This window comes from Manis javanica, chromosome 13, assembly GCF_040802235.1.
Source record: "Manis javanica isolate MJ-LG chromosome 13, MJ_LKY, whole genome shotgun sequence".
Classification (NCBI taxonomy): Eukaryota; Metazoa; Chordata; class Mammalia; order Pholidota; family Manidae; genus Manis; species Manis javanica.
The window spans coordinates 55,718,215-55,745,724 of NC_133168.1; the positions used below are offsets into that span (position 1 = coordinate 55,718,215).

Here is a 27,510-nt window from a genome sequence, read left to right on the forward strand (position 1 = left end):
CGTGTTTAAAACTATTTCTCTATAGCCTAGATACTTGAAAGATAGCCTAGCTGAATACAAACTCCTTGATTTACATGTTTGGGGGAGTTTTTTTGAAATTGCTGTCTCATTTTGCCTTGCTTTCTACATTGTTTTTGAGAATTCTGATGCCAGTCTAATCTCTTGTCCTCTTAAGTTATTTGATCTTTTTTTTCCTAGAGACCCTGATTGCTGCAGTTCAGTTTTCTCTTCTGTATGTTAAAGAGTTCCGGGGGTTCTTTAAATATGTAGATTCAAGTCTTCTTTATTTCCAGAAAGTTTTTTGGATTATAATTTTAATTATTCTGATCCATTGTTTTATCTTCTAGAAATAACTCTAATTATAAATAATTTGATCTCTTTTACTTGTCTTCTATATCAAACATTCCTGATCTTTCTTTTTCTCATTTTCATTTGCTTGGTTATTTCTTGGCTAATTTCAATGCCCTTATGTTTTTGTGTGAACTTATTCTTTGGGCACCATAGAAATAATTTTGTCTTCATTTCTGATATGATTTTCCCATTTTTCTCCTATTACTTTCTTGTGTTCAATCAGCTGTATTTCTGCTGATTATATTTTTTGCGTTATTTTTTCTTCCTCTACTCTTCAATACAGCTGACACCAGGTGTGTGTGTGGTTTTCCTACACCAAGCATTGCCCCAGTTCTCAATGGACATCAACTGGATGTCTGACAAAGTTAACTTAATTCTGATACTAGGTACCTGGAGATAACATCAGATCCCCCAGGTTAAGGGCTCAGTTACACAAGATTGCCCCCACTTCAATACCAGTTAAAAGTCTAGGTTGTCACCTGTACTTATGACAGACTAGCTGTAAATGGGGGTTCCCATGATGCCCTTCTAAGGATCAGTAATTTGCTAGAATGGCTCACAAAGCTCAGGGAACCATTTACTTACATTTGTAAGTTTATTATAAAAAATAAAATAAAGCATAAAGATGAACAGCCAAATGAAGAAGTACATAGGGAGAGATCCAGAAGAGTCCTGAGTGCAGAGCTACTCTACTCATGGAACTGGGGTGCACCACCATCCCAGCACATGGATGTGTTCTCCAACCTTTGAAGGTCAACAAATCTTGTTCAAGAGTAGAGTTTAATTTCCAGCCCTCCTCCTTCCTTGGGAATTCAGTAGGTGCAGCTGAAAGTTCCAACCCTCAAATCAGCTGGTCTTTCTGGTGACCAGCCCCATTCTGACGCTGGTAGCAACTCCATCATAAGTCATCTCATTAGCATTAACTCAGGTGTGCTCAAAAGGGGCTCCTTTTGAATAACAAAAGACGTTCCTATCAATTCCAAGGATTTTAGGAACTATGTGCCAGAAATTGGAGACAAAGATCAAATCTATTTTTTATTATACCACATTGGTCAAAGTCAAGGCTTTCTTTTTGTTTCTTCATGTCATCAAGTGCTTGTTTGAAGATATTTAATTCCATTTAGAATGTTATACTACAATTTTCTTTTGCTTCACTGTTTTCTGAGGTTAATCTTCTGTCAGGTGAATTGTTTGAATTATATCCATTTTATTTTTATTGTAGTATTTTTTTTAATGATGAAGACTTTGTGTGTTTCTGCATATCTTGGACAGGGTTAATGTTGTTGTGTGGTACCTTTCCTTTGTTTTAATCCACTTTTCCCCCTAAACTGTTAACTTGCTTAGAGAACTCCTTGTGTCCTATGCACTTTTAAATATGTAATCTGTGCTGTGCTTTTCAGTATTTCAGGATGGATTTTCTTTCACTTAAGTCAGTCTTAGACCTGCTTCTAGCTCTTCCTTCTTTGTTTCATTCAGTTTTTCCAGGCTTACAGCTGAAACATGGGAGACAACTCATTGAAAATCTTTTTTTATTTTTATTTTTTACATGTTAGAAGTTTGGATGTGTTGAAGCCTTGAGTTTTGTGTAGTTTTATTTGTCCTTCTACTTGTTCTGTCTTGGGTTTTGTGAAGATACACTGAGTTTTGGATTCTCATGGCCTCATTGCCTCAGCTACCCAGGATTCCTTTCTCCTTTACTCCTGAGTCAGTGTTTATATGGCATAAGCTATATAATTTTGTTTGTAAGGAATGTACTTCTAATAGAATAAATTACAACAATGCTTTGGGAGAAATTACATGCCCTAACTTGGTTTTTTTTTTGATTGATCTAATGCAAGCAGTCAGACAAACTGGGAAACATAATCACACTGAGGCCTCCAGCTCTCAATTAAAAGGATACCATAACCAGGTTTTGTTTTTCTAATAGTCTGTGTAAAATAGTAAGGAGAGATTATATAATTTTTAGCATGGGAACAGAAGAACATGGGAGGCAGGAAGAAAACCTGTCAGTTTCTGGCCATCCCCCAAACTTTCCAAACTAGAACTATGGAGTTAGAGCATTTGCTGGAGGTTTGGGTTGTAAATGTGGATTTGAAGAGCATTGACTTACTGATATTCAGCCCATAAGAATGAATAAGCCAAAGGGAGATAATTTTAGAGAAAGAGCAAAAAGGCATTATCTTCAGGAGGGAATTAATGTTGGAAGGAAGAAGGGAACAGCCCACCCAAACCAAAGGCGACTGCAGAGCATGAAGTATGTCCTAGAAACTGCTTAGAAGAGAGTTTCATCCAGATGCGGATGGCTAGTAATGTGAGATCCTCCAGATAGGCTGAGCAGGATGAAGAGTGAACTTTCAACCTTCTCTCTTACAGTGTTACTTGTGTGCTCAGAAGGCATTTCTAGATGTAGATCTAGTCCTTGAATTTCAGAGACTGTTCTAGTGTTTGGAACTGATCACTGGAGATGGGGCATTAATCATTTGATGATCTCATTTTTAGTATCCTTAACAGTTTTAATTAGGTCTTTCAGATTTTTAGATCCTGCCAATCAAGGGGCATCTTAAATCCATTTCACTGTTCTGTTTCTAATTAAAAGTGGAAACCTAGTGACTACCTATTCTTCCTTTTCAGAATTGTCATTGTGATCTTAATCTAGTGGCCACTCCCTGTTTTTTCTATCTACTTAAGCCCCCCTGCATAGCCAGATGGGAAATGCCTTACTTTTGTAGATATGAATTTGTTTCAGGGACATTTTTAAGACTGGGCCTTTGAATGTGACTGCACTACTCTAAAAACTTGTAGGTACCTAATCACACTCAGAAAGCATCACAGTTTGTGGCTCACAGCCTTGTTTTTCTCTCCACTTTTAAGAATTTCTCTCTACTGTGCTTCTTTCCTGAATCCTCAGCAAAACTGGAGATTGGAGATAGATGTTTAGTGCTTCTGGGAAGAGAAATGGCATAGGTCATGGTTCTGTAACATACCATAAGATCAGAAGTATCTTAAGCTGCATTTGTAAGTATTTAGGAAAGTTGAAATTTAATTAATAATAAGAGATCTTTCAAATGTATTTGAAAAAGACATTCTGATAGGCAATTTTTCCTATGTAATTTAGAATCCAGGTTTTTTATATGTAAAATAGAATTAGTAATATCTGTCTTCACAAGCTCACAAAAGGATTATAAAATTTACCTAAGAGGACATACTTGGAAGTACTGTGCTGATTTCTTCACTGTTCCCCACCTTTGCTTCCCTTCTGAAGCCACCTCACCAACCCTATTCTGTACACTTTGAGTAAAAGACCTCCTCTCTCTCTTTAAAAAAATAAATTATTTAATTGTAGGGCTCAAGCACAAATTATTTCAATTTCCCTATAAGACTGCACATTTATCGAAGTCTGTGCCTCTCTGCTCTGCTTCTCTTGGACATGAGTGCTCTTAATTCTATACACTTCTGTTATCTTCAGGACTCTACTCATGAAATTACCTCTTCTTTCCCCATAACATCAAGCTGCAGCTGTCCCTTGACTTTATCCTTGGCTTGTGACTTCCTTTATCCTGTTTTCTTTTAACTCCTCTCTCACATTTCTCTTTCGTTCTTAGCCAAGCTGTTAGTGTTCCCTTAAGCTTCCATTCACCAGGGCAATTTATGGCCTTATCCCTAGTCAAGCATGAAACCTGGAATTATTTTTTTTCTGGAAAATTGATAAGTATTTTTCCAATATAAAGTGGAATAAAACATAAACCAAATTACTCACAGGCAGTATGTAGCAGCAACATTGGTTTTTTTCCACAATTAGAATTTTAATTTTAACATACATATGGCTACTACTAAATTACTGTTTTGCCTCTGTATTAAATGTAACTAGAGGCTAGTAATTGTGTATTTCAGAATAGGATTATCAAACACTTTCTTATGAAAAGAAAATAGAAAAGGAAAATAAAACCATTTTTAAAACTTTGATTTTTGAATATATATATTAAATGTATGTATATTTATAACTGTCAAAACATGATGAGAATATGACTTAAATTGCACTAATGCCTGTGTGAATTTAGTCTTTCATTATTTGTATGTGGTGACCACTCATTGGAAAGGTCAGAAATGGTGCATTTTGTGGTAAGTTTTATCCCATATGATAGGAGTTAAATTTATCCTCTGAATTCAGGAATTTAATTCTCACTAGATTGATGATGTTTTCAGTGCCAGAAAAATCATTTTAACAAAAAGAAAAAGACTTAAGATAAGAAATAAGCAGTAACCTGTTTAATTTTTAGCACTGATGGTTATATAATTATCACCTTTAGACTTTTTATAACTAGTGTTTGTGACATAAGCTTTTCATATGTAAGCTTGCATTTACTTGCCCATTTTTATATTTTGCTTATTAGTCTTGTAAGCTTTAAAATTTTTGTTTTAAAATAGTTCATATGGTTGGGCATTTATAAAAACTGATGGGTATTTTAGTACTATAAAAAGCAATTTCATATTTTTAATGTGCGTATATTTTCATATCTAATTAAAAAAGCTTTAAGACCTTTACATGATAGTATAGCTCTTCATTTCACTGAATAAATAAAAATCTAAAAATTAATAAGTAATATAGCATTTGAAATTAGTATGGTTTAGACTAAATAAAATCTCCAACCTTTGTGAAAAATATCACATACACATTGGTTCTTTCTAAACTTCACTTCAGATAGCACTAAATGTAAACTATATCATAGTGAATTATTTCCTTTTGTCTATGAATGTTATCACCCCAGGTTTAGCATATTAGCCTCTCCTGATATCCTCTTCATTAGGTTTACCTTTTTATCTGCGGAGCCACCTTTGCAGTGCCAACCGTGCCTAAGCATGTGTTGAGTTCTAAATGCTTGTTTTTGGTTTCTTACCTAGTAGACTGTTCCATAAACACAGAAACCAACAAGCTGTATGCATGACAGCCAAATGAATGTAAACGCCACTGTAATTGTGCTCTTTTCATTAGGAAGGGCAACATTTGTCTCTTCCACATTGTGGCAGATACTACAGATATTTAAAGATAGAACTTCCATAAATTGATAGAGCTGAAGTGATTAGTTAAGCCTCACAGTAGCACTCTTTAGTTTCGTGATGTTTTTATAAATATTCTAAAATTTAAAACATTTTATCAATGGTCTTGGTAAAAATAAACCAAAGAGCAATTTTTTTTTCAGATTTATAGAATTGTTGGCGAGCAAAATACCAGGTGAATTTTAATTCCAATGTTTTCAAACTACTTATCCACAGCTTGTATGATATAAAACTCCCTGCCTACTATACCAGCAACTTTAATGTTTCCAACTCAACTGTTAACACTTTTTGATTGCAGAATGGTAGAGCTGTATTCTGCTTTAAAATTCAGGTACTTTTATAGAATGTCTGTTATCTGACAGCCATTGTAATAGTTTGAAACGTATTGCTGAGGAAATGATAGAAGCAAAGGCTTGGGGAAAAGTGGAAGAACACTTCGGTGAACTCTGAGCATGCCATTTGAGTTGGTGTAGTAGGAGATATGTAGTCACAAATACAGATTTAGAGTAGTGGAGGACACATGTTAAATGGACTAACTGAGGGTTGGGTAACATTCCTGGGTAACACGAGTTAGGACTGCAACCTCTGGAGCCAGATTGCCTTTTACTATCTGTATAAATTTGAACAAGTTATTTTAAAGCTGTGTGGCTCAATGTTCTTATCTGTAAAATGGAGATAATAGTAGTCCTCACCACACAGGATTGGTTTGAGGTTAAATGAGTTAATACACACAAATGCTGGCGCATAGTAAGTGCTATATAAGTGTTTGCTATCATAGTCATTACTGTTACTGCCAGAATGGATAGTGACAGAAGACCATCTCATTGAGGTTGAGGCCTATTCCAGCTACTCTTCAAAGGTGAACTAAGCATTTTTATTTTATGGCAACAAAAGCAGACAGCCTCAACGTAGGCTTTTGTTCCCTGCCTCCTTGGAATTCAGTTTCTTGGTGACAGTGTCAAACTTTTTGTCAATATGTCCAGTACATAACTTGTAAATTCATAGATCCACTATTGAACTCTAAAAGTACAAATAGAAGGTAACAATAGTTTTATCAGTGCTTCTCTTCTTTATAAGATCAGATAATGATGCCATTTGAGTTTATTAACAATTTATTATTCAACATAAAACACAGTGAGGGATGACCAGTGGTGTGCTGGTAAAATTTTAACACTCAGCTCTTGAGGCAGGTTGGGGGGAACCTGATCGGTAGTATTTGAAATATGAGTTCAGTGGTGTAACTACTCCCACCATGGCCATATCCAGATACTCCCACTGTGGCCACCATATATCACCAGTGTGATGGTGGTAAACATGGCGTGGGAAGAGATGTGCACCGTCAGCTCTCAACCAGTACAGACTGGCTCCCGCACACCACTGGGGCCAGCCTTAGACCTAGATGACTGCTATCTTATAATTAGTGATTTTAAAAAACTTCTGTAATTACATGTGCATATATATTCATTTTCATTGAAAAGTGCCTGGAAATGTATGTACAAGATAAACTTTATTTAAACAGTCTCTGTCTCCTCTCTACCATTCTATCCCCTTGGCAGAACATTTTCCCCCTTCAGTGCATCTTAGGTGCTTAGAGCTCTCATACAGTCTCTGTGGCCTCCTTGACCATTCTTTATTATTATTAAGGTATCATTGATATACAACCTTATGATGGTTTCACATAAACAACACAGTGGTTTCAACAGTCACCCATATTATCAAGTCCTTACCCCCTTCATTGCCTCAGACCATTCTTCTTCATTTATTTATACAGAGGTAAAAGGACCTGCAGCTTAATGTGTATGTTTTCCTGGTTACATTTGCCCTTTAAGTTAAACCTGCAGTAATTCTTAGTAGGGCCGTATTTGGTTTTATGCAATGGTGGGGGACACTATTGGCGTTTAATGGCAGGGACCAGGCATAAGGTCCTGTAATGGCCATGATAATGCCTATATTTAGGAATGAGCTCCTCTTTCTCTAGTGTCAGTAGTGCCTCTGTTGAATTGGGTTCCAACAGTAGGAACCCCAACTGGGATAGGTCCAAGAGAAGAGTCTTCTTTATGCCTCAGGTTCTTCCACATCAATATCTGTTCTCATATTTAACTTCCTATTTTTGATAAGCTATGTCTCGTTTACAAAGCATATTCACATATAATAATTCCTTGAATCCATACAGTACTGCTCTGGGGGTGTGCTCATTTTATCCAGAAGACAGTTGACTCAGAGAAGTGGAAGGGCAGGCTGATATCACATATCTGGCAAGTAATAGAGCCAAACTTGAACCTAGATTTCCAAATCTGGTGTGTTTTTATATTATTTGATACCTGAAAACTTTGGATAAGCCCAAGCCTTTATGTATTTCTAAATATGTCTAATTTTGCTCTGTTATATAAGCATTTTCTCCATTGGGACTGTATTGCCAAAATACAATATTGCTTCTAACATCTATAATCATTTCAGGATTGAAGTATTCCATACCCTATATAATTGAGTCTTGACAATGATGGCTGTAAAAAATGTTATGTGCCATAACTTTTATCTTAACAATTATAGATTGAAAACCTTTCAGAATATATGTATATAGAGATATGTGTAAATATACACATACACACAGGCATATGTATATACATTTTTACCGAAAAATGTTTGGAAAGATATAACTAGAATTTAAAGGTTACTGATGGATGGGATTTCAAGTATCCTTAACATAAATTTTTATTTTCTTTAAGTGGGATATAACTTAGGAACACAATCTTAAATCTTCCTTAACAAAAATCTAACCACCTGTGACCATGGCTGGCATTGTATCAGTTACAGAACTGCCTGTAATATAAAACTGTCCTGAGGAACTGTGGCCCTACAAAGTTTTATTTTATAGTTTCTTTCACTTTTTATGTTTTCTCTATGCTTCTTTACTTCCAGCTGTCATGTTTTTTTTACTTCTATATGTACTTTTTAAAATCTTCTCACTGAATAAAAAACATGGATTTAAAAATAGCCATTTATTACATATACACACTTTTCTTTGTTTTTTGTTTTTCTATTTTGGGTTGTTGGTCCTCCCCAAAGTTATATTCCTAAATAAGTATAATGTTACTATAATAAGTACATATCAGATGATCTGTCATTTGATGAACTATAATATTATGTTATTAAAGTATATTTGAGTCCTAGGGCACAAATAATAAATATTCCTGAAAAGCACAAAATAGTTTAACTTAAATTATGTAACTTCAAGGTTTTATTGGGAGAGATTTGACAATCTAGGACCAAAACTTGGTAAATCTCATAAACTATAACTTAAGAAAATTCCAAGTTAAGAAGAAGATGAGAGAGAAGTACTACATGGAGGGCAGGAGGTTATCCAGAATCAGTACTATCCCACCTCACCTCTGCTTGCTGGAGACATTTGGAAAGGTCTATGGGTTAGAAATCGGTTGTGTGGTAGGGTGAGCATATGTTCCTTTGAGTCCATCAGGATTCGGCTGAAAGGCTGACTCTTCCATTTACTAGCTGTGAAATACAGGAAATGATTCCTGCCTTGCAGGGATGTTCAGAGGATTAAGTGAAACTATGTGTAGACACTCTTGGCACATAGGAAGTGTTCAAACAAATAGGTTTTTAAAATGAGAATATTAATAGTAACAAATTTTCTCTTCTAAAATGTAGGTATAGTAGGGAGGGTTAAGGTGTTGATCATTCATGCCTTACCTAGGATTACTTTAATAAGATAATTATGTTGCTTAAAGCCACCAAGGAGCCTTGTGAATGGGAATTATTGTTACATTGTCAAGTTGGGGTGGGGGAAGCATGCTTTGTGAATATGGTACAGAGTGAACCAGAACAGTGGGCGCACTGTACAAAGCTGAATTTTATTCAAATGCAAACCACATGAATACTTCTATTTCAATTCAACCTCTGTATTCTTCGAAATTATTATATAGTAAGTATATATTTGCTTAAAAAATGGTTTCTTAGGGAGGCAGCATGATGTAATAGAAAAGTACATATAGTTTAAAATTCTGGATTTGCCATTAGTAACTATATTTAATGTCTTATAAAGTCACTTGGCCTCCCTGAGCTGTTGTGTCCTCAGTCGTAAAACATACTGTTGTAAGGTTTAAATGTCAATGTATGCAGGGCTGTTCACACAGTGACTGGCCCACATCAAGCACTCAGTAAATTTTAGTTTGTTTTCTTATTCATTCACATATATTCCTCAAACTTTGTATTTATCACCATCACTATAAATACATGCTCTTACACCTCTGACCAAAATTGTTAAAAATAAGCAGAATCACAAAAAGACACTGAAATCATGATGTCTGCAATGTATTTTTAAATGGTTCAGCAAAAATACTATTTTATATGTGTATGTGTAGAAAGAGAAAGATAAAGCAAATGTGGCAAAATTTTGAAAATTGGTGAAGCTAGATGAATGATATAGGGGTGGCCATTATATTCTTTGAATTTTTCTGTCGGTTTGTAATTTTCAAAATAAAAACATATGAGAAGTAAGCTGTTTTTGCTTGTGTAAAATAAGGCTCTGAAAATGTTTCTTACAAACACTTTAATATAATAATGATATTGTTTAATTGTAAAGTAAGACAATCACTTCATTATATTGTATAAGCAGGAAAATAGTCTTTAATTGATTGTAGTAAACTTAGAATCTTAACAAAGCAGGAAATACAGAAATACCTTTTATCTTTGTCACATTTACTCTCATGGGATTTGCCTTTATATAGTAAGTGTCTTAACTTTGGTGTGGTTGATAGGCTTTTTTGATCCTTATGTTTATTAGCACAGAGATTTCCATGGGCAGGTACTTCTCTTTCTCTCCTTCCTTGTAAAAAAAGGTCAGCCAAAGTAAACAGATAGTATAGCTGAATATGTACTCTGTCTCACAAACCTTTCATTTCAACTTTACCTAGTCCCCCTTACCCACAAAAAAAAAGGTCAGTCAAAGTAAATAGATAAGAAATATGGCTGAATTGTGAGCTCATATGCAGCTTCCAAATGATCATTTTACCTCATTGTTTAAGACAGTTGTTTTTAATTCTTCCATATTTGTTTATCAAACCACAAGATGATATGATACTAACTGTTAGCATTTACAAGAACTGTGATTGAATTCTTAAAATAACCAAAGAATTGTTTAATGTTCTATGACTTTCAGATATCTTAGATATAAATAAATGTGTTTGTAACTCTATCACAATTTTTGCTTTGTGGCAAAGGCTCACCAAACTTAACCATGATATTAGGAAAGCATCTTAATGTAGTTGCCTTTGGTTACCTTTTTAAGAATGAACGTATTTGCATTTGCATATTTGTTTAATTTTTAAAAGCGTATTTTAGTACTGAATGTATTTTGTATTAATAAAGCCCATTGTCTGATTAGAGGGTAGGATTGTCTGTTTCATTGTTTTGTCTCTAGTACCTGGGGACATGGTTATACTAAGTAAATGTTTATAAATGCAAGTGAATTTAAATTATGTGAAAAATTATGTTGACCTTTGGTCATGCTATAAAAGCCTGCAAACAATTGTATTTTAATACAGTTTGAAGTAGTCATTAATAAAACAGAATTTAAAGTGGGAAGTCCTACTGGGATAAGAAAGTGATATTTTTCAAGGAGAAAACTTGCTGTTTTGTTGTGTTTAAGTCCATAGTGACTAGATCACAAAATTTTACTATTTAACAAATTTGGAACCATTGTATTGGTATCCTGACTGTTAACTAGAGTTACAGATAGATCTGCTGGGTTTTTTTCTATAATCAATTATAATATGCAATTTAATAATAAATCTTTGAGCTTCATATATCAAAGGATTAAGATATTTGTATCTATGAAGCATTGACTCCCAAGTTTACTGATAATATTGGTGTTTTTATATATCTCAAAAGAATTTTTCCATTTGACTTTTTTAAATTAGAAAATTCTTATGTTAATTATTGTCATACTGAAAAGATCTTTTGGGAAGTGAAGAATCATTTTGCAAGTTAAGTGACAGGTGAAAAGTGAAAATAATTTGTTGTGAAATGAAAGAGCATGCATTAGTTAGAAAGCAACTTGTGAGATTTGATTTTAAATACCTTGATGTATAACTGTAGAACATTCTCAGAATTATTTAGTACTAACATATTTCTTTAAGAATGAAACCAAAATCATGTCTAATTCATAACCTACTGTAAGCTCATGAAGAAATAAAAGGAGGGAGGAATGCCAAGCCTTAGCTTAATGCAGTATAAGTCACTGCTTTGAACTCTGAATTGTGCTGATTAGTTCCGACTAAAATTTATGGAGTTTGTCAGTAATCTGCATTACAATTAAAAAAATTCTGTTGTACAGTTTCAATAAGACAACTGAGTGGATTTTGCTATATATGTTGACATTTTCTAATGTAGATATTGCTTTACCTCATCCTCAGTAGTAGAAAGTCAAAAGATAACAACTGAAAATGACTCTGTGCAGTTGCAGTTTTTAAGAAAAAGGATATCAAGCAGAAAACTTAAGTGTTTCTCTTAGTTATTTGCACACTTAGTAAGCCTATATATTTAGATCAACTGGGTGCTATGCATCAGCTGATAGTAGTTTACTCTGTACCTTAAGAGCTCAGGGATAAATAATGCCCCTTGAGTCTGTCCTGAAACCCCAGTCTAGAATGTGACAACAGTAAGTATTCTAAAATTGAATTCATAGAGATTTGACCCTAATAGAATGAACCATATAGAGAAAAACCAGTAATTGTTCATCTGTTTTCATCTTAGACAAAATTCAGCAGTGTCCCTTATTTTTCTCCACTGTTAGGGCAGGTGCCACGTGCATGTGTGTGTGCTTGTGTGTAAAACAGAAATCATCTTGCCCTAGCTTGCATAGCAAAGGGGAAAGAGGGGCTTACTCCATTTCATCATCATAAATTTAAGCCCAGGAACCACATACCACAAAGCTGGAGTACTCTGAAACAGAAAAATACTACCTGCTAAATGAAAAATAGTGATTAATTTTAAAGAGTTATTGAAAAGTTTTCAAAGATGACTTTTTTGAATGTTTTCAGGATCTGGGATCCCTCAAAGCAACAGAGCAGGAGTGGGCCAGGCCTGAGGAAGGCCCTGAACTGCTCTACTCAGAGTGCCTGCTTCATCATTCCTCCTCGTTCTGCAGACTAATTCTTTTTTCTTTTTTCCCTGAAGCTTTCATGTCCAGTCACCAGAAGAGAAACAGAATTATTTGATCTGCTCTGTGTCTGTTTTCTCTCGCCCACTTCCATCGGTGTCTGTCTTCCTGTCTGCCTCACCCCCGGCACTGTGTGCAGGTTCTGCTGCAACCTCATCTGATCCCATTATTGTCTGCACTGCTGTGAAATTATCTTTTTCTCTAGGTAGCCACATGTTAGTGCCAGTTACAGTCCACATGTCCATAGACTATTCTTACCCATGAGGTTTTGATAGTATTTCATGAGTACATGGCATTCTTCCCATTTTGTTTCTTGCATAGGCAGGTATTTGTTTAAAAGTTTACGGCAAAATTATTAGAGTTTGTACCAGCAAGCAGTAAACAAACTCTGTAGGAATTTTTCTTTTTTCCTTTATTTTCTCTTCTTGAGATACCGCATTCCTCAGTAAGTCATCCTGCATCCCTGTGGAGAGCAGCCATAAATACTCTCAGAGCAAGCCTTCCATTAGCTAATGGTTTTCTTTAATTTGTCAGAGTACTCCAGCTTTGTGGTATGTGGTTCCTGGGCTTAAATTTATTGTGATGAAATGGAATAAGCCCCTCTATAATACTGGCTTAATTAAAGGCTTAATTGAAATATTATTATAAATTAATTAGAGAAGCTTAATTCTAGAACTTCATTGTATTTAGCCTTTCAAGTTTGTATATATGATATGGTTTCTAGATATTTGTGATTGAGTGTCCTAAAAGTCATCTTTGAAAATTTTTCAGTAACTCTTTAAAATTAATCATCTATTTTTCATTTAGCAGGTAGTACTTTTCTGTTTTAAACTTATTTTTATTATTACCCAAAACAACTCTCCAATCCAGTCATGCCAATCAATGAGCATTACTACTCAACAAATATTTTTTAGTTAATGAATGAATTTGGTTCTTTATAAAATTGTTTTGCTGGTCTGCAATTTCTCTTTTTTAATCCCCTCTAACAGGAATACTGACAATAAAATAAATAATAAGCCTGTAATTCTGTATGTTCTACTCAGGGGGGGGATTCACCTCAAAAGGATGGAAACCTGTGAGGTTACAAAAAGAGGGGATCAGTTGAGTGCTGGATGAGAGGATCCAGTAAGTACATATAAAAAATATTAACAGAGAGAAAGGAAAAGCCCTGAATTCCTTGCCATGGGGGTTCAGATTTATTTTAGCTTGTAATATCCTTATGGTTTTGCTTTTGACTGTAAGTTGGCAGACTAACCAAGTCTTGGTATGGGCTTTGGCTTATGGAATTTTCATGTAGTTTGAGGAGTTTGGGGGAAGGCCTGACTTGACTTGATCCAGATCCATTTGAACTTTTAGCCTGTTGGTCAAATTTACCTGAAGAATCCCAGATCCTGCCCACCTATATTCCAGATTCCCTGGCATGGCCCAGGCTAGAGAAAAAGTAAATGGCAACATCTTCCAGTAGAAAAGTACTGGACATCATGCTTGTAGAGTCTGTGCTTTGGGGTTACGATTTATTACTGTGTACTGCTTAATTTCTTTGAGCATAGTCTCCTCATTTCTTCAGTGAGAATAATTATGCCCTTTGCATCTACTGTGAAAAGTTTTTGGGCTGATCAAAAACAGTTTAAGATCATGGGAAGGCACTATGAAAACTGTTAAGTTTTTCTTTCTGTGGATAGTTTGTGTAAAGTGGGAAACCCAGTTTTGGATCATCTTTGTTCTTTGTTATTGGGAAGTTGCAACTAACACTGATACTGTTCTGTTTTTTAGCAATAAAAAAGTAGGCTTTTCTGCCTCATCTGCTGATTTCATCAAACTATATGGGATAATAGTGTTACTTTTCCTGTGAAAATCTTTGCCTATAAGTTGCCTCTGATATGTTTGTTTCTTCCCAAAGTTCTGCCTTCACTAGTGGTTAGAACCACAGTGTATTAATAAAACCTTACCAGTAGCAACCGACTAGGGTGTGGTCCTGGGACCAGCAACATCAAGCATTACCGATCATTTGTGCTCATCACTATAGAGGACACCAGACCCAAGCAGTGCACACAGAGGGAATTATGATTGTGCAATTGGCTTAAATTTTTAAAAACACAACTAAATTTAATATATATATGTAAGGTATTAAAAAGTAGTCAGAACTTTTTCCCATCTTTTTACTGTAGTTAGGAAAGACAAAGAATTGCTGACTAACTTATCAGTTGAGGCCAGGAAAGGAAAAGGAAGAACTTTGAAAAAGATTTTAAGTCTTCTACTGAATTTATGTGTTGGCTAAATTTCAAAAGTGTTAGTATAGAGATTTGAATTTATATTTTTGTAAAGTAAAAAGTAATTTAATTCAGCTTAATTTGAAAAATAGTTTTGAAGTTTTATTTAACAGTAACAGTGTTAAAAATTTGCGGAGTCAGAAAACAAAAAGGAACTCAAACAAGACTCTATACTGTGATGAATTTTTCTCTCTCTTAATCTCCAATTTAAATGAAAAATGTTCTACAGTTCTGCAATATTTTTAATCATTGGAGGCCTGTCCAGTATGTTTGCTTCCCATGAGAGAACATAAATAGTGATTTCATCTGCAAAGAGACAAAAAGGCACCAACTGGACCAAAACAAACATTTCACTTAAAAATAATATGCCTCATTTGACCACTTAGTGATATATGTAGCCTGACTTCCCTCAGTAAAAAGGAGCCCATTTTACTTGTATGGAAGGCACATGAAGGCCCTCAGATAAATAGAACTTATGGGACCCTTGAGTCCAGAAGATTGCAAGGAAAGACCTTGCCTACTTACCTAGTTGCAAATGTGAGAAAACCGGGAAAAAAACACTCACCTCCTCCTTAAAACTCACTCCTTTCTGGTAGAACTTGAATGGAGATTCATAGAAAAATCTGGAAGCATACACATTGAACTCTTAACAATGGTTGCCATGAGAGAGTCAAATGAGGAAAGAAGTACATATTTATTTTGTTATTAATAAAATCATTAGCAATAAATAAATTATTTTACATTGATTAGCTTTTGGCCTTCCTAACTTATTTAGCTTTGTGTAATTTACTGAATCGATATTTTTGATAAGATATTTTAGTTTACCAAAAATTATTTAAAATTTTTATATATTAATTTTTCTGATTTTTCTAGCTCCTGATCCCCTTGAGGTTAAGAAAATTGAAGCTTATGTTCTATTTAGCAAATCCTCTCAGGGCAAAAGCTGGCCTCATTGTTCCATTTACCACTCTGGTTCCAGTCTTTACATAGTTTTTACCTGAGTGTTCCTCACTGATGCTTTCATGAAATTTTTGTACGAGTTTTAATTGTTGTCACTAAAATGCTGATCTAGATACCTAGACAGCCATTCTCCTGGAAATGAGCCTCTCATAATTTTGGCACCATGATATTCACTTTGTATATTACACAATTTCCATCAGGCTATGAAATGGTGTAATTGCTTTTATGTCAATTCATTGACCCTCTCTTTGCCAAATAGAATCCTTAGCATTTCAGCATCTTGTTTGATGAGTTTTTTCCAAAATGCAGATAAATGTTTGATTGTTTTTCCTAGTTAAAATTGTGGTGGGTGTGATACTGTGGTGTGGAACTGTATGGGGCCTTTTCTGCCCATGAAGCTATGTATTAGAGCAAATTCAAATTGATTTTTTGAAAAGAATCTTAGTCTCCTGCATATGTGAATTCCCTTAGCACACTTTTAAGCTAGAGTTGGGTTGTTTCACCATATGACCTTGTTAGGCATCCTAGTTTTTTAAGGCCTACCTTCTTGTCCTCAGTGAAGTCTTAAGGATAATACTTAACTGGCTGAAAACAACAAAAATTGCATTCCAGGAAGTAGGCAGTAGGATACAAACAAAATTTTTGTTGCTTTTTTATTATCCTTAAAAACTTCTATTGAAAGAAACCAAGTTTTATGTTTTGTCTAAAGAGTGTTTAACCCACCCATTATACTGAAATAAATTCTAAATCCCAAGTTAAGTCAGAGAGTAAAATACCTGAGTTAAATTGACCTTCCCATTAAATGATTGTATGAAGCTGCCCTTTGGGGTGATGTCATTGACTCTTGAGTAGAAGCTCATGAAACATCTCTGTTGTTTCCTTAAGAGATATGGAGGATGCTTTTCATTACATAAGCCTAGGAGTTCTTTCCATTAACTCCCAAGGGTGAATTTCCTTCTGTAATTCCCAAGGGCAATTTGGTTTTAGCCCCTATGAATTCAGGGTCTAATTATGTCTCCTTTTTTCTTTTGACTGTTGGAAGGCTTAGCATCTTGAGGTTCCCCCTTGTCAAGCATATACAACTTCATGGAATATATTTTTGTATACCAATTTCATTGCAGGTTTGAATTTACTTCCTTACCTTTACTTTTCCTTTAGCTAATTTTTTTGGTCATAACATATGCACATTTTTAAAACCATTTTAAATATTTTTTGGAGCATCGTGGGTATATACAAAATCATTTATTGTTTCAAATAATGCTAATCACCGAATAACATGTTTTAGAAACAATATGATGTAATTATATATTTACTGTTGTTTATATGAACATTATCAGATCTAGAAAATTAGATTTCTGTACAATTTCTGTCTCTAGACCCAAAGCAACAAACACAGAAAGGCAGTCAAGACCACTATTATGATTTCTGAGAAGGACTGACTGCAACTTGTTCCCTCATTTGTTTGAACAGGCAAATTTTCGAAAGTAAAATCACTCTGCTTAAGTATTTTGTAGATTTTCAGTAATATGATAAATGAGCTATTTATTCATTGTTTCTCTGGTACTCACACAGTGGATTATCCATAGCAACAATCCTTTTCAAACTTAATAAGGCCAACTCAACTCTGTATTTATAAGGGAAATAATACCACCAGGTTAAACAAACTGTGACTGCTGTTTCTGTGTATTTACTCTCTTTCAAAGAGGTCTGCTAATCCTCAGTGTGTTCCCTGTTGTAGATCATTAGAGAAGCTGATTGGGATATGACTATATGATTCTGAAAGTGACCTTTTTTATGGTATGTTTAGAGTCAAATAAGAAAGATGATGAGCAAATAAAGCTTAAGAAATAAAGTACTGTTTTTTGTGTTGAATATAGGGCCAAATTCTTCTTTGTACAGTAGAAATCAGAGATATATTATGGTAAATATTGCCACTTGCAGTCTATAGAGGGTAAATAGAGTGCTAATTGGCCCAGGAAAACACATTTCAGTTTTTCTTGACTCCAGAAATTACACTGATGTGGAATCTGTAAGAAAGGCTATGCCTCTAAAGAAAGATAGTTTCAGAATTACAAACCTTTTTTTAAGAGAACAGATTCGTTTAAATAATTTGAATTGCTGTTGAAATGTAAATTAAACTAACATCTTTTCATGTCAGTTGTTGAGAAACGAAGTAGTATTTAAAATCACAAAATGTTAGAGTTCATTTAATCCAGTATCCTTATTTTATTGCCACAGATGCTTTTAGAAATTGCTACAGAAGCCTAGTGCTTATTATCTCAAATGTCTTTGTACAATACAAAAAAATATTTAATTGAAACTTGTTAGGCATCCATCTTACAAGGTATACTAATGGGAATGTAAGAATATAATCATCTTCTACAAGGGTAGATCGATTAATAATTATATATATATGCATATATATATATATATATAAAAGAATGGAGTCAATTTTTCTTTATTAAATTTTTATATAGATAAGTAGTAGGGCTCTGCATTTATGAATTGGTTGAACCTGTTTTGATGAAATCTTTTATTACATTAAATACCTGTTTTTTTCTTAAATAAATTTTTTTTGATATTTTTGATACTTAAATTATTTCTTTTTGTTTGTATTCGCAGATTCTGGAACTTTTCAAAGCCTGACCCTCTTCTTGAAACAGTGGAACATCATACAGAGTTTACTTGTGGTTTAGATTTCAGTCTTCAGAGTCCTACTCAGGTAATGGGTGCAATCTCCTGATGTTTTAGAAATTAGACTAAAGGAAAAATCCCATTTCTCATTATTATGTTCTTAAATTTAAATGAATATATTGGTTTCTTCTTATTTTAGGAATTTAAGACATAATTCTGATATAATTTAAAATATTCTCATTAGACATTAGAATAGTTTGATTAGCATTAGAATAATTATTTTTAAATGGTTTAATAGCATCTAAAAAGAGAAGAACTGAAATAGTGATGGGTGAAACGGCATTACTTTTAATGTAAATATAATGTGCTTAAAATGCACTAGTTCATTTTCTGAGAAATATATTTATTATAGATGATTTTTAATAGCATAATAGTACCTGTTATCCCAGTTAAAAAAAGTGGTACTATACCTATTGAAATGTGGCAATACCAAACAAAGCGCCCTAAATAAATACTTTTCTTCTTATATATTCCTGTTAACCTATACTCTGAGCCCCAGACTGTGACCTGAGGTCCCCTCTTTGGTCATGGCCGTATCTCATCCAGGTCTGAGGAGTGCCAAGTGTTTTGTAAACCTTCCACACATAGACCATCTTTATTAAAAGGTACTTTGTTTTCAGAAGATTTATTAATCAAATTTTATGAATCCTTAAATAATAAGAGATTTTATTACAAGTTTGGACTTTGGTGGTACCACCCATCTCTTTCAGTTGAATAACCAAATTCCATTTGTACTAAGGAAATAGTTGCTATTGAGAGCAAACAGGAGTGAAGAAGCAGGGGTCTTTGAGCTCTAAATAAGCAGCAGGTTCACTGGCATAATGTACAGTACAACTGCCAGAAATCTGTACTGAGTTAAATCATGAACATAATCTTGGGATTTGGAAGGACCTTAGAAATAAGACCATTTCCTCTCACTCATTATTCTCTCTACATGTATTTTCGTAAGTCAGACCTTGTGCTAGGTACAGGGATTAAGTGGGGAATGAAAATAACATGGACCTTGCCTTCATAAAGCATTTAGTCTACTATTGCATCAAATATCTCACCAATGAAGGTAAGTGGACATCTGTGAGAAACCTATGAAGAAGTACATTTTTTTCCCCAAGAATTCATAATCAGGATAGATATTTAACCTATTTAAGATATATGGAAGGAAGTGAGACAATCTGATTAATGAATAGGCATTAACTTCATGAAAAGACAGAAGGAAGATCATAAATAGACAAAAGTAATAGTATGTCACAGATCATGTATAAGAGGGAGCATAGCTATTACTTGAGAATGAAATAAGTTATTTATGGGATATTATTCAACATTAGAATTTAAGAAAATGTTTACCGGTCAAGGTTTCAAAAATTGGGTGTTAACATAATTAACTAAATTTTATGTTTCTCCCTATTCTTTAGTGTTAGTCATTGTTCTTTATATAACTTTTTGCTATGTGCTGTAGGTCATACAAATGAAATATTGAAGAGTTTTTATTATTTAATGTGTCTTTTATTATTAATGCATTTTTAATCTTTTAAAAGTATTATGTAGTTAACTATTTCTCTGTTTCTCTTAATGCTCTTTTGACATTCATTGATTAATCTTTCATTCTGTCATATTTATTGAGTATCCCCTACAGTTGTAGGGATTAGTGATGTTCAGCATCTTTTCTTATACCTGTGGATGATCTGTATGTTTTTGGATAAATGGCTCTTCTGCCCACTTTTTAATTGGATTGGTTTTTCACTATTGAGCAATATGAGTTCTTATGTAGTTTGGATATTAGCCCCTTATTGGATACATGACTTTCAAATATTTTCTCCGTTCAGTAGGTCACCTTTTCAATTTGTGGATTTTCTTTACTGTGCAGCAGTAGGGGTTTTATGATTTCAGGTCTTACGTTCAAGTCTTTAATCTATTTTGAGTTAATTTTGTGTAAGATAGTTGTACAGTTTCATTCTTTTGCATGTAGCTATTTTTTTTTTTTTTTTTTCTAAAAAAACATTTTATTTATTTATTTTTTTGAGAGGGCATCTCTCATATTTATTGATCAAATGGTTGTTAACAACAATAAAATTCAGTATAGGGGGGTCAATGCTCAATGTACAATCATTAATCCATCTCAAGCCTAATTCTCGTCAGTCTCCAATCTTCTGAAGCATAACGAACAAGTTCTTACATGGTGAACGAATTCTTACAGAGTGAATAAATTCTTACATGGTGAACAGTACAAGGGCATTCATCACAGAAACTTTTGGTTTTGATCATGCAATATGACCTATAAACCATCAGGTCAAATATGAATATTCATTTGATTTTTGTACTTGATTTATATGGCTGTAAGAAGGCAAATGTAGATGATCAGATGATCAGGTGTGTGCCTATGGACTAAGTATTAATCCAGGCTAGACAAGGGCAGCAAGACATCCACGGATGCAGAAGATTTCTCTCAAAGCAGGGGGGGTGAGGTTCTGAGCCTCACCTCTGTTGATCCCCAAATTCTCACCTGATGGCCCCCCTGCGACTGTGCCTGTCTTAGGTTGTTCCTCCCTTGAGGAATCTTACCCGTCTCTGGCTAACCAGTCATCTTCCGGGGCCATACAGGGAAATGTAAAGTTGGTAAGTGAGAGAGAAGCCATATTGTTTGCAAAGGTTAGCTTTTTACTTCTTTGCAGATTTATGCCCTGTGGCTTCTATGCCCAGCACTTGTCTCGAGGTATCTTTACCACCTGGAGGAATTATGATACTCGGTAAATTCCATATGAGGCACGAATTCTATTTAAGGTTTGTAATTAGGAAGGAAGAAGAAAAGCTATAGATGTAGCATATGAAGGAAACTTGGGAGGATTGATTATTTCTTTGACATATCTTCTTGTATAGTACCTTAAGTATGTATAGGTTTTAAACTACTAACTAATTTGCACACACATATTAACATAATAGGAATACGGTGACATAAACAAAGCAAATCTATAATTACCAGCCATCTCCAGTGAAGCCAAGAAAACCATTTAGGCACCCTAGGCATTTGTGAAAATTTATCTATAATATGATGGATATTTTCCAACTGTACTTGAACCATCAGACAAATTAAAGCAGCCCATTTCTGGGATCTGTTCACATCCCATATGTTCTTTTAACCATAGATAGTCTATAGTCATGAGATTTTGGGGTGCTACAACTTGCACCCCTCCCAACTCCTGGTTGAGTTCCAACAGTACAGATCCAGTCAAATACGTTGTCTCACTGTATGCACATGCCAGCCTAGACATCTCCCTCCTCCTTCTTATGGCAAGTCCAGGGGACGGTGGGCTGGATGCAGCCACAACCGCAGCATCGTCCGGATCCCTGGGGAGGCTTTTTGATGATCATCCCCCGGCACGAGTCCTCCAGAGAGTGCTGATGCCGGAAGCTCCTCCTCATATCGTATCTTATTTCATTTTCTGGGTATCCAAGCTAGGCCTTGATCTTCTGCGTAGAAACAAACAGACCCTTTGCCCACACTTTGACATGCCCTCTATACCACTGTGCAGAACTCATTGGAGGTCAGCACACAGTAACTGCTTTTTTTTTTTTTTTTTTTTTAATTAAGAGAAAGGAATATTATCAGAAAAGAGTACCTCCATAGCTGATCATCTGACACCCTTTAAGTGATCAACATTAAGGATATTTAAAGCATGCGTTGATCTTTGATTTACCAATAGTTTTATCCTGTTAAGGAGTAATCCCCCTTTTCTTTCTTTCTTTCTTTTTTTTTTTAAATTTTTAATCTACACTTACCTGAAGAATACTATGTTTACTATGCTCTCCCCTATATCAGGTCCCCCCTAACAACCCCATTACGGTTACTGTCCATCAGCTTAGCAAAATGTGGTAGAGTCACTACTTGTCCTCTCTGTGTTGTGCAGCCCACCCTCCCCTTTCTCCCTCCCCCCCATGCATGCTAATCTTAATACCCCCCTTTTTCTTCCCCCCCCTTATCCCTCCCTGCCCACCCATCCTCCCCAGTTCCTTTCCCTTTGGTACCTGTTAGTCCATTTTTGGGTTCTGTAATTCTGCTGTTTTGTTCCTTCAGTTTTTCCTTTGTTCCTATACTCCTCAGATGAGTGAAATCATTTGGTATTTCTCTTTCTCCGCTTGGCTTATTTCACTGAGCATAATACTCTCCAGCTCCATCCATGTTGCTGCAAATGGTTGGATTTTTCCACTTCTTATGGCTGAGTAGTATTCCATTGTGTATATGTACCACATCTTCTTTATCCATTCATCTACCAATGGACATTTAGGTTGCTTCCAATTCTTGGCTATTGTAAATAGTGCTGCGATAAACATAGGAGTGCATCTGTCTTTCTCAAACTTGATTGCTGCGTTCTTAGGGTAAATTCCTAGGAGTGGAATTCCTGGGTCAAATGGTAGGTCTGTTTTGAGCATTTTGATGCACCTCCATACTGCTTTCCACAATGGTTGAACTAATTTACATTCCCACCAGCAGTGTAGGAGGGTTCCCCTTTCTCCACAGCCTCGCCAACATTTGTTGTTGTTTGTCTTTTGGATGGCAGCTATCCTTACTGGTGTGAGGTGATACCTCATTGTAGTTTTAATTTGTATTTCTCTGATAATTAGCGATGTGGAGCATCTTTTCATGTGTCTCTTGGCCATCTGTATTTCTTTTTTGGAGAACTGTCTGTTCAGTTCCTCTGCCCATTTTTTAATTGGGTTATTTGTTTTTTGTTTGTTGAGGCGTGTGAGCTCTTTATATATTCTGGACGTCAAGCCTTTATCAGATCTGTCATTTTCAAATATATTCTCCCATACTGTAGGGTTCCTTTTTGTTCTATTGATGGTGTCTTTTGCTGTACAGAAGCTTTTCAGCTTAATGTAGTCCCACTTGCTCATTTTTGCTGTTGTTTTCCTTGCCTGGGGAGATATGTTCAAGAAGAGATCACTCATGTTTATGTCTAAGAGGTTTTTGCCTATGTTTTTTTCCAAGAGTTTAATGGTTTCGTGACTTACATTCAGGTCTTTGATCCATTTTGAGTTCATCTTTGTATATGGGGTTAGACAATGGTCCAGTTTCATTCTCCTACATGTAGCTGTCCAGTTTTGCCAGCACCATCTGTTGAAGAGACTGTCATTTTGCCATTGTATGTCCATGGCTCCTTTATCAAATATTAATTGACCATATATGTTTGGGTTAATTTCTGGGGTCTCTAATCTGTTCCACTGGTCTGTGGCTCTGTTCTTGTGCCAGTACCAAATTGTCTTGATTACTATGGCTTTGTAGTAGAGCTTGAAGTTGGGGAGTGAGATCCCCCCTACTTTATTCTTCTTTTTCAGGATTGCTTTGGCTATTCGGGGTCTTTGGTGTTTCCATATGAATTTTTGAATTATTTGTTCCAATTCATTGAAGAATGTTGCTGGTAATTTGAGAGGGATTGCATCAAATTTGTATATTGCTTTCGGCAGGATGGCCATTTTGACGACATTAATTCTTCCTAGCCATGAGCATGGGATGAGTTTCCATTTATTAGTGTCCCCTTTAATTTCTCTTAAGAGTGACTTGTAGTTTTCAGAGTATAAGTCTTTCACTTCCTTGGTTAGGTTTATTCCTAGGTATTTTATTCTTTTTGATGCAATGGTGAATGGAATTGTTTTCCTGATTTCTCTTTCTATTGATTCGTTGTTAGTGTATAGGAAAGCTACAGATTTCTGTGTGTTGATTTTGTATCCTGCAACTTTGCTGTATTCCGATATCAGTTCTAGTAGTTTTGGAGTGGAGTCTTTAGGGTTTTTTATGTACAGAATCATATCATCTGCAAATAGTGACAGTTTAACTTCTTCTTTACCAATCTGGATTCCTTGTATTTCTTTGTTTTGTCTGATTGCCGTGGCTAGGACCTCCAGTACTATGTTAAATAACAGTGGGGAGAGTGGGCATCCCTGTCTGGTTCCCGATCTCAGTGGAAATGCTTTCAGCTTCTCGCTGTTCAGTATAATGCTGGCTGTGGGTTTATCATAGATGGCCTTTATTATGTTGAGGTACTTGCCCTCTATTCCCATTTTGCTGAGAGTTTTTATCATGAATGGATGTTGAATTTTGTCAAATGCTTTTTCAGCATCTATGGAGATGATCATGTGGTTTTTGTCTTTCTTTTTGTTGATGTGGTGGATGATGTTGATGGATTTTCGAATGTTGTACCATCCTTGCATCCCTGGGATGAACCCCACTTGGTCATGGTGTATGATCCTTTTGATATACTGTTGAATTCTGTTTGCTAATATTTTATTGAGTATTTTTGCATCTACATTCATCAGGGATATTGGTCTGTAATTTTCTTTTTTGGTGGGGTCTTTTCCTGGTTTTGGTATTAGGGTGATGTTGGCTTCATAGAATGAGTTTGGGAGTATTCCCTCTTCTTCTATTTTGTGGAACACTTTAAGGAGAATGGGTATTATGTCTTCTCTGTGTGTCTGATAAAATTCCGAGGTAAATCCGTCCGGCCCCGGGGTTTTGTTCTTGGGTAGTTTTTTGATTACTGTTTCAATTTCTTTGCTTGTAATTGGTTTGTTTAACTTTTGTGTTTCTTCCTTGGTCAGTCTTGGGAGGTTGTATTTTTCTAGGAAGTTGTCCATTTCTTCTAGGTTTTCCAGCTTGTTGGCATATAGGTTTTCATAGTAGTCTTTAATAATTCTTTGTATTTCTGTGGAGTCTGTCGTGATTTTTCCATTCTCATTTCTGATTATGTTGATTTGTGTTGACTCTCTTTTTCTCTTAATAAGTTGGGCTAGAGGCTTATCTATTTTGTTTATTTTCTCAAAGAACCAGCTCTTGGTTTCGTTGATTTTTGCTATTGTTTTATTCTTCTCAATTTTGTTTATTTCTTCTCTGATCTTTATTATGTCCCTCCTTCTGCTGACTTTAGGCCTCATTTGTTCTTCTTTTTCCAGTTTTAATAATTGTGATGTTAGACTATTCATTTGGGATTGTTCTTCCTTCTTCAAGTGTGCCTGGATTGCTATATACTTTCCTCTTAAGACTGCTTTCGCTGCATCCCACAGAAGTTGGGGCTTAGTGTTGTTGTTGTCATTTGTTTCTATATATTCCTTGATCTCTATTTTGATTTGTTCATTGATCCATTGATTATTTAGTAGCATGTTGTTAAGCCTCCATGTGTTTGTGAGCCTTTTTGTTTTCTTTGTAGAATTTATTTCTACTTTCATACCTTTGTGGTCTGAAAAATTGGTTGGTAGAATTTCAATATTGTGGAATTTACTGAGGCTCTTTTTGTGAGCTAGTATGTGGTCTATTCTGGAGAATGTTCCATGTGCACTTGAGAAGAATGTATATCCTGTTGCTTTTGGATGTAAAGTTCTATAGATGTCTATTAGGTCCATCTGTTCTAGTGTGTTGTTCAGTGCCTGTGTGTCTTTACTTATTTTCTGCCCGGTGGATCTATCCTTTGGGGTGAGTGGTGTGTTGAAGTCTCCTACAATGAATGCATTGCAGTCTATTTCCCTCTTTAGTTCTGTTAGTATTTGCTTCACATATGCTGGTGCTCCTGTATTGGGTGCATATATATTTAGAATGGTTATATCCTCTTGTTGGACTAAGCCCTTTATCATTATGTAGTGGCCTTCTTTATCTCTTGTTACTTTCTTTGTTTTGAAGTCTATTTTGTCTGATATTAGTACTGCAACCCCTGCTTTCTTCTCACTGTTGTTTGCCTGAAATATGTTTTTCCATCCCTTGACTTTTAGTCTATGCTTATCTTTGGGTTTAAGGTGAGTTTCTTGTAAGCAGCATATAGATGGGTCTTGCTTTTTTATCCATTCTATTACTCTATGTCTTTTGATTGGTGCATTAAGTCCATTTACATTTAGGGTGACTATTGAAAGATATGTACTTATTGCCATTGCAGGCTTTAGATTCGTGGTTACCAAAGGTTCAAGGTTAGCTTCTTTAGTATCTTACTGCCTAACTTAGCTCGCTTATTGAGCTGTTATATACACTGTCTGGAGAGTCTTTTCTTCTCTCCCTTCTTATTCCTCCTCCTCCATTCTTCATATGTTGTGTGTTTTGTTCTGTGCTCTTTTTAGGGGTGCTCCCATCTAGAGCAGTCCCTGTAGGATGCCCTGTAGAGGTGGTTTGTGGGAAGCAAATTCCCTCAGCTTTTGCTTGTCTGGGAATTGTTTGATCCCACCATCATATTTAAATGATAGTCGTGCTGGATACAGTATCCTTGGTTCAAGGCCCTTCTGTTTCATTGCATTAAGTATATCATGCCATTCTCTTCTGGCCTGTAGGGTTTCTGTTGAGAAGTCTGATGTTAGCCTGATTGGTTTTCCTTTATAGGTGACCTTTTTCTCTCTAGCTGCCTTTAAAACTCTTTCCTTGTCCTTGATCCTTGCCATTTTAATTATTATGTGTCTTGGTGTTGTCCTCCTTGGATCCTTTCTGTTGGGGGTTCTGTATAATTCCATGGTCTGTTCGATTATTTCCTCCCCCAGTTTGGGGAAGTTTTCAGCAATTATTTCTTCAAAGACACTTTCTATCCCTTTTCCTCTTTCTTCCTCTTCTGGTATCCCTATAATACGAATGTTTTTCCTTTTGTATTGGTCACATATTTCTCTTAGTGTTGTTTCATTCCTGGAGATCCTTTTATCTCTCTCTCTGTCAGCTTCTATACGTTCCTGTTCTCTGGCTTCTATTCCTTCCATGGCCTCTTGCATCTTATCCATTCTGCTTATAAATCCTTCCAGGGATTGTTTCACTTCTGTGATCTCTTTCCTGACATCTGTGATCTCCTTCCGGACTTCATCCCACTGCTCTTGCATTTTTCTCTGCATCTCATCCCACTGCTCTTGCATTTTTCTCTGCATCTCATCCCATTGCTCTTGCATTTTTTTCTGCATCTCTGTCAGCATGTTCATGATTTTTATTTTGAATTCTTTTTCAGGAGGACTAGTTAGGTCTGTCTCCTTCTCAGGTGTTGTCTCTGTGATCTTTGTCTG

General features: G+C 35.4%; 1 protein-coding gene across 2 annotated transcripts in view; it reads left to right on the forward strand.

Moving 5' to 3' along the window:
• PEX7 (peroxisomal biogenesis factor 7) overlaps positions 1-27,510 on the forward strand; it is a 96,898-nt gene that overhangs the window by 32,384 nt on the left and 37,004 nt on the right. For both annotated transcript variants that reach the window (XM_073219652.1, XM_036994724.2), the window contains exon 9: positions 18,436-18,535. In XM_073219652.1, the coding sequence (XP_073075753.1) occupies positions 18,436-18,535 (100 nt within the window). The remainder of the gene's footprint in view (positions 1-18,435; positions 18,536-27,510) is intronic.